Below are 12,796 nucleotides of genomic sequence, written 5' to 3' on the forward strand. Positions count from 1 at the left end.
CTGTAGTTGATGAGGGCAGAGGGATTTATGCAGGGCAGCCAGTTGTGATTATGTCTGATCATCTTTGTTTTTTTTCTTGTGATTTGTATGTTTACCTGCAGCTGCCAGAAAACATTGACCACTTTCACAAAGGTGGTCCCAGGATGGCGGCCACTGAATGCGCTGCACACCGCTCCATGCAACAAGTGTCACGACGCAAATCAAAAACGGTCAATGGATTTGGAAAAGTAAGTTGCTGTGTGTTACTGTCCATTACACTCTTACAGTCTAATATGTGTTGATGCAATAAATCGTTGACCAGGGTAATAACAATCCAGTGCCCTAGAATATAGGAAAATAAATTTCTCCTTCGTCCCTTGCCACTCATTCAAAAACACCTATCTATTCCCCTGTGTTTAACAATCTGCCTTACTATTGCTCTACAGCAGTGGTTCCCAACCTCAGTCCTCAAGACACATTAACAGTCCTGGATTTAGTGATATCCAGATTAAGTAAAATAATGGAGGTACTGATTAAGTCACCTTTGCTAATTTGGCTATTTTTAAAACCTGGACTGTTAGTGTGCTTTGAGGAGCGAGGTTGGAGAATGCCTCCTGTACAGAATAAACTTAGATTCCCAGCCCCACAACATGACTACTCCCCACTAGTTATCACTCATTCACTTCTTTCCCATCTTCATTCCTTAATGATAATATCAATATTTTGGCACAAAATAAGACCTTTATTAGTCGTCTTTACGATCTCTTAAGTCCTTCTGCTTTTATTACCATGGTCACCACATCCAAACTAATTCAGATAAGAAATTGAGCAAACTCTGATATCCTCTTTATCATACGTCCTAGAGGATGCTGGGGTCCACTTTAGTACTATGGGGTATAGACGGTTCCGCAGGAGCCATGGGCACTTTAAGACTTTTCTAGAGTGTGAACTGGCTCCTCCTCCAGACCTCAGTTTAGAAAATGTGCCCAGGCAGACTGGTCGCACTCCAGTTGAGCTCTACTGAGTTCTACTAAAAGACTTTGTTTAGGTTTTTTATTTTACAGGGAGACTGCTGGCAACAGTCTCCCTGCTTCGTGTGACTTAGGGGGAAGAAGTAGGAACCAACTTCCTATATAGTTTCATGGCTCTGCTTCTGCTGACAGGACACCATTAGCTCCTGAAGGGTACTGAACACTAGCTGCGGCTATGCGCTCACTCCCACAGCACGCCGTCACCCCCCTAACAGAGCCAGAAGTCAGAAGACTGGTGAGTAGTGTTACCGGAGATCTGCAGAGAGGTCATCGTGACGACTTAAGGTACCGCGCAGCGAGCACGAACATGCTATCCATAACACAGAGCCCGGCGGGGGGTGGGGGCGCCCTGGTCGGCATGAAACCCTACTCTCACTGGCAAGAGGTAGCATACTATGTTTTACAAGGTCCTACACCCCCGCCAGTATAAAAATCAGTTGTATTGCCTGAGGGGAAACGCGCCTTTACAGGGGGTGGAGCTTCTTCCTCAGACAGCCAGCACACTTCTCAGCGCCATTTTTGCCCAGCAGCAGCAGGGGAAGACACGCTGATCCTCCTCTCCACATCTGACCAAGTATCATGGTGCAAAAAAGGGGGGGAGTGTAATATTTTAGATGCTAAGATCTATTATTGGCATTATAAGCGCTTGCAAGTCTGTGTACAAAAGACGCGACACAGGAATTTTTTCTTTTGGCGCCGAGTTGTGCACTGGCAATTCCTTTTCTGTGTCCCTCTGACAGATTTTACTGTGGGTCTGTCTCCATTAGCCCTGGAGTGTCTGGTGTGATTGTGCACGTGTGTGACATGTCTGAGGCAGGGAGCTCTTCCCCTGAGGGAGCCATTTTAGGGACGTAGAGTTGTAATGTGGTGGCGCTGCCGTCGCTCCACGAGCCTGAATGGATGAAAGAATTACGTGATAGTGTGAATCATATTAGTAAGAGATTGGATAAGTCTGAGTCTCATGCAGAAAACTGGAGAAAATCTGTGAAAGACGTGATTTTTAATAGTTCTGCCTTTTCATCCACAAGGGGGACCCCTCTGGTTCACAAAAAAGGTCATTTGCACAAGTAGTACAAACTGATACAGACACGGACTCTGATTCCTGTGTCGACACTAGTGATTCCAGGGGAATAGATCCAAAGTTAGCAAAAAACATTCAATACATGATTGTTGCTATAAAGGAGGTATTAGAAGTTACGGAGCCCCCTCCTTTACCACAGGAGAAGGCTTATTTTAATAAAGAGAAGAAAACTAATGTAACTTTCCCTCCTTCTCATGAACTGAACAGTCTCTTTGAGGGAGTCTGGTCAAACCCTGAAAAGAAATTTCAGATTCCCAAAAGAATTCAGGCAGCTTGCACTTTTCCTGCAGAGGACAGGAAAAGGTGGGAATCACCCCCCATTTTAGACAGTGCCCTGTCACGGTTAACAAAAAAGGGGATTCTCCCTGCGCCTGGGACGGCTTCACTAAAGGAGCAGGCAGTCCGCAAGTTAGAGACTACGTTGAAATCTATTTATGTGACCAATGGGACACTACTCAGGCCTACCATTGCCTGTGCGTGGGTGAGTAGTGCTATTGAAAAGTGGTCATAAAACTTGTCATCAGACATTGACACGATAGATAGACGAGATACTCCTAACGTTAGGTCATATCAAAGACGCAGCTGCGTACATGCTGGAAGCCATGAAAGATATTGGTCTCTTGGGATCAAGAGCCGCTACCATGGCAATTTCAGCGCGTAGGGCGTTGTGGACTCGCCAATGGAACGCAGATTCCAAAAGGAATATGGAGGCTCTCCCGTATAAAGGCGAGGCCTTGTTTGGAGATGGGCTGGTTGCCTTAGTTTCTGCGGCTACCGCAGGTAAGTCGGCATTTTTGCCTAATGCTCCTGCAGCGGCGAAAAAGACACATCACTCTCAGATGCAGTCCTTTCGGCCCAATAAATACAAAAAGGGTAAAGGTTCCCCTTTCTTTGCGGGTAAAGGAAGGGGAAAAGGTAAAAAGTCCACAGCGTCTCCAGGATCGCAGGAGCAGAAATCAACCTCTGCTTCTGCTAAATCTTCAGCATGACGCTGGGGCTCCCTTGCGGGAGTCCGCTCAGGTGGGGGCACGTCTGAAGCTCTTCAGTCAGGTTTGGGTTCAATCTGGCCTGGACCCGTGGGTCTTACAAATAGTGTCCCATGGGTACAAGCTGGCATTTCAAGACATTCCCCCATGCTGATTTTTCAAATCGGCCTTACCAGCTTCTGTCCCAGACAGGGAAGTGGTATCAGCAGCAATACAAAAATTGTCAGGATCAAGTGATTGTCCTGGTTCCCTTGTCGCAACAAGGAGAAGGGTTTTATTCAAGCATTTTCGTAGTTCCGAAGCCGGATGGCTCGGTCAGACCGATTCTAAATCTGAAAACACTGAATCTCTACCTGCAAATGTTCAAATTCAAGATGGAATCTATGAGGGCAGTGATTTCCAGTCTGGAGGAAAAGGACTTCATGGTGTCAGTGGACATAAGATGCCTACTTACATGTTCCTATCTATCCTCCACATCAAGCTTATCTGAGATTCGCAGTGCGGGATTGTCATTACCAATTTCAGACGTTGCCGTTCGGGCTATCCACGGCACCGGGAGTGTTTACCAAGGTGATGGCAGAGATGATGGTCCTCCTTCGACAGCAAGGAGTCAATATAATTCCTTACCTGGACGATCTCCTGATAAAAGCAAGGCCCAGGGAAAGGTTGGTGCAGAGCATTGCACTCTCCGACAGTACTTACACAGCACGGTTGAATCATAAATTTTCCAAAGTCACAGTTGGACCCGACGACAAGATTATCGTTTCTGGGGATGATAGTGGACACAGAAGTACAGAGGGTATTTCTTCCAGTGGAAAAGGTTCTGGAAATCCAGAGAATGGTCAAACAAATTCTGAAACCAACAAAAGTGTCGATTCATCAATGCATTCAGTTGTTGGGGAAGATGGTAGCGGCCTACGAGGCCCTACAGTTTGGCCGATTCCATGCCAGAGTATTCCAGTGGGACCTGTTGGACAAGTGGTCCGGATCCCATCTACACATGCATCAGAGTATAATCCTGTCATCCAAAGCCAGAATTTCGCTCCTGTGGTGGCTACACAGTTATCACCTCTAGAGGGACGCAGGTTCGGGATTCAGGACTGGGTCTTAGTAACCACGGATGCAAGTCTCCGAGGCTGGGGAGCATTCACACAGGGGGAAAGCTTCCAAGGAAGATGGTCAAGTCAAGAAACCTGTCTTCACATAAACGTTCTGGAGTTAAGAGCCATTTACAACTGCCTTCTACAAGCGATGCATCTTCTTCAAGATCAACCGATTCAGATCCAGTCGGACAATGTAACAGCAGTGGCGTACATAAACCGTGAAGGCGGAACGAAAAGCAGAGCGGCAATGGCAGAGGTGACAAAGATCCTCCTCTGGGCAGAAAGACATGCAAGAGCTCTGTCGGCAATTTTCATTCCGGGAGTGGACAACTGGGAAGCGGACTTCTGCAGCAGACACGATCTCCACCCAGGAGAATGGGACCTCCACCAAGAAGTCTTCGCAGAGGTGACAGGTCATTGGGGTGTTCCTCAAGTAGGCATGATGGCATCTCGTCGCAACAAGAAGCTTCAGAGATATTGTTCCAGGCCGAGAGACCCACAAGCAATAGCAGTGGATGCACTAGTGACCCAGTGGGTATTTCTGTCTGTGTACGTGTTCCATCCACTGCCACTAATTCCAAAAGTTCTCAAGATCATAAGAAGAACAAGGGTTCGAGCGATCCTCATTGTACCAGACTGGCCAAGGAGGGCTTGGTATCCGGATCTTCAGGAGTTACTCATAGAGGATCCTCTGCCTCTTCCTCTTCGAGAGGACCTGCTGCGGCAGGGGCCGTGCGTGTATCAAGACTTACCGCTGCTGCATTTGACGGCATGATTGTTGAGCGCCGGATCCTAGCCAGAAAGGGTATTCCCAAAGAAGTCATTCCCACTCTTATTCAGGCCAGGAAAGGAGTAACGTCTAGACATTACCACCGTATTTGGAGAAAATGTGTGTCTTGGTGTTAAACCAAGAAGGCTCCAACGGGAGAATTTCAGTTAGGACGTTTTCTCCATTTTCTTCAGGCGGGTGTGGATGCTGGCTTAAGATTGGGTTCAATCAAGGTCCAAATTTCGGCTTTGTCTGTTTTCTTTCAGAAACAATTGGCCTCCCTTCCGTAAGTTCAGACGTTCGTGAAGGGGGTTCTGCACATCCAACCTCCTTTTGTGCCTCCTACGGCACCATGGAATCTTAACGTGGTTTTGCAGTTCCTTCAATCAGATTGGTTTGAACGTCTCCAGGAGGTGGAGTTAAAGTTTCTCACTTGGAAAGTGGTCATGCTGTTGGCCTTGGCATCCGCGAGGAGGGTGTCTGAGTTAGGGGCTTTGTCTCACAAGAGCCCTTACTTTATCTTCCATGAAGATAGGGCTGAATTAAGAACTCGTCAGCAATTTCTTCCAAAGGTGGTTTCTTCTTTCCATGTAAACCAACCTATTGTGGTGCCCGTGGCTACTGACACCTTCGCTGCTTCAAAGTCTCTGGATGTGGTCAGAGCTTTGAGAATTTATGTCGCAAGAACGGCTCGGATACGGAAAACAGGCACTGTTTGTCCTGTATGTTCCCAACAAGATTGGGTGTCCTGCTTCTAAGCAGACGATTGCGCGCTGGATCAGAGGTACGATTCAGCACGCTCATTCCACGGTAGGATTGCCGATACCGAATTCAGTGAATGCCCATTCTACAAGAAAGGTGGGCTCATCCTGGGCGGCTGCCCCGGGGGCCTCTGCATTACAGCTTTGCCGAGCAGCTACTTGGTCAGGGACAAACACGTTTGCTAAGTTTGACAAGTTTGATACCTTGGCCGCTGATGACCTAAAGTTTGGTCAATCGGTTCTGCATGGTCATCCGCACTCTCCCGCCCGTACTGGAGCTTTGGTATAACCCCATGGTACTAAAGTGGACCCCAGCATCCTCTAGGACGTATGAGAAAACAGGATTTTTATACCTACTGGTAAATTCTTTTTTCCTAGTCCGTAAAGGATGCTGGGCACCTAACCCAGTGCGTACTTTACCTGCAGTAGTTGTTTTGTTATAGGTTTACACAGGTGTTGTGTTCGCACGTTGCTGCAATGGTCATGCTCGTTGGCATGTGTTATGTTGTATGCCATGGTTGAAGTGTGAGCTGGTGTGAATCTCACCATTAACTTAAAAGTACCGGTAAATCCTTTTCTCGTATTGTCCGTTTCCCTGGGCACAGTTCCTATAGTGAGGTCTGGAGGAAGGGCATAGAGGGAGGAGCCAGTTCACACTCTGAAAAAGTCTTAAAGTGCCCATGGCTCCTGCGGAACACTCTATACCCCATGGTACTGAAGTGGACCCCAGCATCCTCTGCAGATTAGGAGATAAGGATTTACCGGTAGGTTTAAAAATCCTGTTTCTCTAACGTCCTAGTGGATGCTGGGGACTCCGTCAGGACCATGGGGAATAGCGGCTCCGCAGGAGACAGGGCACAAAAGCAAGCTTTTAGGATCACATGGTGTGTACTGGCTCCTCCCCCTATGACCCTCCTCCAAGCCTCAGTTAGGTTTTTGTGCCCGGCCGAGAAGGGTGCAATCTAGGTGGCTCTCTTAAAGAGTTACTTAGAAAAAGTTTTTAGGTTCTTTATTTTCAGTGAGTCCTGCTGGCAACAGGCTCACTGCATCGAGGGACTTAGGGGAGAGATTTTCAACTCACCTGCGTGCAGGATGGATTGGATTCTTAGGCTACTGGACATAGCTCCAGAGGGAGTCGGAACACAGGGCTCGCCCTGGGGTTCGTCCCGGAGCCGCGCCGCCGACCCCCCTTGCAGACGCTGAAGATGAAGAGGTCCGGAACCAGGCGGCAGAAGACTCTCAGTCTTCATCAGGTAGCGCACAGCACTGCAGCTGTGCGCCATTGTTGTCAGCACACTTCACACAGCGGTCACGGAGGGTGCAGGGCGCTGGGGGGGGGCGCCCTGGGCAGCAATGTATAATACCTGTATGGCGAAAAATACATCACATATAGCCCTTGAGGCTATATGGATGTATTTAACCCCTGCCAGATATCTAAAACTCCGGAGAAGAAGCCCGCCGAAAAGGGGGCGGGGCCTATTCTCCTCAGCACACAGCGCCATTTTCCCTCACAGAAAGGCTGGTGGGAAGGCTCCCATGCTCTCCCCTGCACTGCACTACAGAAACAGGGTTAAAACAGAGAGGGGGGGCACTGATTTGGCGATATGTATATATATTAAAATGCTATAAGGGAGGAACACTTATATAAAGGTTGTCCCTGGATAATTATAGCGTTTTGGTGTGTGCTGGCAAACTCTCCCTCTGTCTCCCCAAAGGGCTAGTGGGTCCTGTCCTCTATCAGAGCATTCCCTATGTGTGTGCTGTATGTCGGTACGTGTGTGTCGACATGTATGAGGAAAATATTGGTGAGGAGGCGGAGCAAATTGCCTGTAATGGTGATGTCACTCTCTAGGGAGTCGACACCGGAATGGATGGCTTATTTATGGAAATTACGTGAAAATGTCAACACGCTGCAAGCCGGTTGACGACATGAGAGGGCCGGCGAACAAATTAGTATCTGTCCAGGCGTCTCAAACACCGTCAGGGGCTGTAAAATGCCCATTTACCTCAGTCGGTCGACACAGACCCAGACACGGTGAAGAAACAAACGTATTTTCTTTTAGGGCCACACGTTAAGGGCAATGAAGGAGGTGTTACATATTTCTGATACTCCAAGTACCACAAAAAAGGGTATTATGTGTGAGGTGAAAAAACTACCTGTAGTTTTTCCTGAATCAGATAAATTAAATGAAGTGTGTGATGATGCGTGGGTTTCCCCCGATAGAAAATTATTGGCGGTATACCCTTTCCCGCCAGAAGTTAAGGCGCGGTGGGAAACACCCCTCAGGGTGGATAAGGCGCTCACACGCTTATCAGAACAAGTGGCGGTACCATCTACGGATAGGGCCGTACTTAAGGAGCCAGCTGATAGGAGGCTGAAAAATATCCTAAAAAGTATACACACACATGCTGGTGTTATACTGCGACCAGCGATCGCCTCAGCCTGGATGTGCAGAGCTGAGGTGGCTTGGTCGGATTCCCTGACTAAAAATATTGATACCTTTGACAGGGACAGTATTTTATTGACTATAGAGCATTTAAAGGATGCATTTCTATATATGCGAGATGCGCAGAGGGATATTTGCACTCTGGCATCAAGAGTAAATGCGATGTCCATATCTGCAAGAAGATGTTTATGGACACGACAGTGGTCAGGTGATGCAGATTCCAAACGGCACAAAGATGTATTGCCGTATAAAGGGGAGGAGTTATTTGGGGTCGGTCCATGGGACCTGGTGGCCAGGGCAACTGCTGGAAAATCCACCGTTTTTTACCCTAAGTCACATCTCTGCAGAAAAAGACACCGTCTTTTCAGCCTCAGTCCTTTCGTCCCTATAAGAGTCATATCTGCCCAGGGATAGAGGAAAGGGAAGAAGACTGCAGCAGGCAGCCCATTCCCAGGAACAGAAGCCCTCCACCGCTTCTACCAAGTTCTCAGCATGACGCTGGGACCGTACAGGACCCCTGGATCCTACAAGTAGTATCCAAGGGGTACAGATTGGAATGTCGAGAGGTTTCCCCCCTCGCAGGTTCCTGTAGTCTGCTGTACCAATGTCTCCCTCCGACAGGGAGGCAGTATTGAAAACAATTCACAAGCTGTATTCCCAGCAGGTGATAATAAATTTACCCCTCCGACAACAAGGAAAGGGGTATTACTCCACACTATATGGTGGTACTGAAGGCTAGGTGAGACCTATTCTAAATCTGAAAAATTTGAACACTTACAAGGGTTCAAATCCAGATGGAGTCACTCAGAGCAGTGATAGCAAAGAACAAGGGGACTATATGGTGTCCCGGGACATCAGGGATGCTTACCTCCATGTCCCAAAATTTGCCTTTTCTCACCAAGGGTACCTCAGGTTCGTGGTACAGAACTGTCACTATCCGTTTCAAGACGATGCCGTTGGATTGTCCAAGGCACCCCGGGTCCTTACCAAGGTAATGACCGAAAGGAGGATTCGTCTTCAAAGAAAATGGACGACCTCCTGATAAGAACAAGGTCCAGAGAACAGTTGGAGGTCGGAGTAGCACTATCTCAAGTAGTTCTACGACAGCACGGGTGGATTCTAAATATTCCAAATCCGCAGTTGTTCCGACGACACGTCTGCTGGTCCTAGGGATGATTCTGGACACAGTCCAGAAAAAGGTGTTTCTCCCAGAGGAGAAAGCCAGGGAGTTATCCGAGCTAATCGGGATCCTCCTAAAACCAGGAAAAGTGTCAGTGCATCATTGCACAAGAGTCCTGGTAAAAATGGTGGCTTATTACGAAGCGCTTCCATTCGGCAGATTTCACGCAAGAACTCTTCAGTGGGATCTGCTGGACAAATGGTCCGGATCGCATCTTCAGATGCATCAGCGGATAACCCTATATCCAAGGACAAGGGTGTCTCTCCTGTGGTGATTACAGAGTGCTCATCTTCTAGAGGGCCGCAGATTCGGCATTCAGGATTGGATGCTCGTGACCACGGAGGCCAGCCTGAGAGGCTGGGGAGCAGTCACACAAGGAGTGTGATCAAGTCTGGAGAATTCTCTCCACATAAATATACTGGAGCTAAGAGCAAATTTATAATGCTCTAAGCTTAGCAAGACCTCTGCTTCAAGGTCAGCCGGTATTGATCCAGTGGGATAACATCACGGCAGTCGCCCACGTAAACAGAAAGGGCGGCACAAGAAGCAGGAGGGCAGTGGCAAAACTGCAAGGATTTTTCGCTAGGCTGAAAATCATGTGATAGCACTGTCAGCAGTGTTCATTCCGGGAGTGGACGACTGGGAAGCAGACTTCCTCAGCAGGCACGACCTCCACCCGGGAGAGTGGGAACTTCATCGGGAAGTTTTCCGCATGATTGTGAACCGTTGGGAAAGACCAAAGGTGGACATGATGGCGTCCCGCCCGAACAAAAAAATGGGACAGGTATTGCGCCAGGTCACGAGACCTTCAGGCGATAGCTGTGGACGTCCTGGTAACACCGTGGGTGTAACAGTCGGTGTATGTGTTCCCTTCTCTGCTTCTCATAACCAAGGTATTGAGAATTATAAGACATAGAGGAGTAAGAACTATACTCGTGGCTCCGGATTGGCCAAGAGGGACTTGGTAACCGGAACTTCAAGAGATGCTCACAGAGGACTAATGGCCTCGGGAGCTAAGAAGGGATTTGCTTTCAGCAAGTACCATGTCTGTTCCAAGAGGAACCGTGGCATCGGCCTTTAAGAAAGGACCTGCTCCAGCAGGGACCTTGTCTGTTCCAAGACTTACCGCGACTGCGTTTGACGGCATGGCGTTTTGAACGCCGGATCCTAAGGGAAAAGGCATTCCGGAAAAGGTCATACCTACCCTGGTCAAAGCCAGGAAGGAGGTGACCGCACAACGTTATCACCACATGTGGTAAAAATATGTTGCGTGGGTGAGGCCAGGAAGGCCCCACGAAAAAATTTCAACTAGGTCGATTTCTGCACTTCCTGCAAACAGGAGTGTCTATGAGCCTCAAATTGGGGTCCATTAAGGTTCAAGTTTCGGCCCTATAGATTTTCTTCCAGAAAGAATTGGCTTCAGTTCCTGAAGTCCAGACGTTTGTCAAGGGAGTATTGCATATACAGCCCTTGTGTGCCTCCAGTGGCACCGTGGGATCTCAACGTAGTGTTGGGATTCCTCAAATCATATTGGTTTGAACCACTCAAATCTGTGGATTTGAAATATCTCACATGGAAAGTGACCATGCTGTTGGCCCTGGCCTCGGCCAGGCGATTGTCAAAATTGGCGGCTTTGTCTTACAAAAGCCCATATTTGATTTTCCATTCGGACAGGGCAGAACTGCGGACTCGTCCCCAGTTTCTTCCTAAGGTGGTGTCAGCGTTTCACCTGAAACAACCTATTGTGGTGCCTGCGGCTACTAGGGACTTGGAGGACTCCAAGTTGCTAGACGTTGTCAGGGCCCTGAAAATATATATATATATATATATATATATATATATATATATATATATATATATATATATATATATATATATATATATATATATATATATATATATATATATATATATATATATATATATATATATATATATATAATTCCAGGACGGCTGGAGTCAGAAAGTCTGACTTGCTGTTTATATTGTAGGCACCCAAAAAGCTGGGTGCTCCTGCTTCTAAGCAGACTATTGCTCGTTGGATTTGTAGTACAATTCAGCTTGCACATTCTGTGGCAGGCCTGTCACAGCCAAAATCTGTAGATGCCCATTCCACAAGGAAGGTGGGCTCATCTTGGGCGGCTGCCCGAGGGGTCTCGGCTTTACAACTTTGCCGAGCAGCTACTTGGTCAGGGGCAAACACGTTTGCTAAATTCTACAAATTTGATACCCTGGCTGAGGAGGACCTGGAGTTCTCTCATTCGGTGCTGCAGAGTCATCCGCACTCTCCCGCCCGTTTGGGAGCTTTGGTATAATCCCCATGGTCCTGACGGAGTCCCCAGCATCCACTAGGACGTTAGAGAAAATAAGATTTTACTTACCGATAAATCTATTTCTCATAGTCCGTAGTGGATGCTGGGCGCCCATCCCAAGTGCGGATTGTCTGCATTACTTGTACATAGTTATTGTTACAAAAAAATCGGGTTATTATTGTTGTGAGCCATCTTTTTTAGAGGCTACTTCATTGTTATCATACTGTTAACTGGGTTCAAATCACAAGTTGTACGGTGTGATTGGTGTGGCTGGTATGAGTCTTACCCGGGATTCAAGATCCTTCCTTATTGTGTACGCTCGTCCGGGCACAGTACCTAACTGAGGCTTGGAGGAGGGTCATAGGGGGAGGAGCCAGTACACACCATGTGATCCTAAAAGCTTGCTTTTGTGCCCTGTCTCCTGCGGAGCCGCTATTCCCCATGGTCCTGACGGAGTCCCCAGCATCCACTACGGACTATGAGAAATAGATTTATCGGTAAGTAAAATCTTATTTTTTCCCATCTCTTTTAAGACCCTTTAAACCTGCTCTTTGGTATTCAGGCCCTGTCTGCAACAAACTAATCTCTATCTACAGTACGAGATATAGAAAATAAAAACCAGAACTCTGTGGTCTTGTTTGCAGGTAATAGAGCAATGTGGGTAATAAATACCCGAAACGTTGCTCTATCATGGCTGACTGATGTGATTTATTATCTGCAAACAAGACTACAGAGTTCCGGTTTTCTATGTATGTGCTGGCTCCTCCCCTCTATGCCCTCCCCCACAGCTCAGTTTAGAGAAATGTGCCCTCAGGAGAGGATGCACATTCTGAAGCTCCAGAGAGTTTTATATCAGTTTATTTTAATGTTTGTTATTTTCAGGTAAGCTGTTGGGCAACAGCTCACCTTTCCTTTTGCTCGTGAGGGGTGAAAGGTCTGGGACACTCGCGTCTGTCAAAAATTACAGTACTGCCGGTTCCAGGGGTACAGCCTTAAAGGAACTCGCAGACAGGAAAATAGAGACAACCTTAAAATCTATTTGTTGCAGCAGGGGCCTCCCAAAGACCTGTTATTGCAGTTTGTTAGGTGTCTCACGCCATACATACTTGGGCTGGTAATCTTCAGGAGGGCCTCACTGGTGAAGTCC

The 12,796-nt window shown here is 47.6% G+C and overlaps 1 protein-coding gene across 2 annotated transcripts in view; it reads left to right on the plus strand.

Annotated features, from left to right (window-relative positions):
• The window catches only part of USPL1 (ubiquitin specific peptidase like 1), a 112,380-nt gene that overhangs the window by 59,168 nt on the left and 40,416 nt on the right, over positions 1–12,796 (plus strand). For both annotated transcript variants that reach the window (XM_063951751.1, XM_063951752.1), the window contains one exon: positions 102–227. In XM_063951751.1, coding sequence (XP_063807821.1) covers positions 102–227 — 126 coding nt within the window. The remainder of the gene's footprint in view (positions 1–101; positions 228–12,796) is intronic.

Source organism: Pseudophryne corroboree, chromosome 2, assembly GCF_028390025.1.
Source record: "Pseudophryne corroboree isolate aPseCor3 chromosome 2, aPseCor3.hap2, whole genome shotgun sequence".
Lineage (NCBI taxonomy): Eukaryota > Metazoa > Chordata > Amphibia > Anura > Myobatrachidae > Pseudophryne > Pseudophryne corroboree.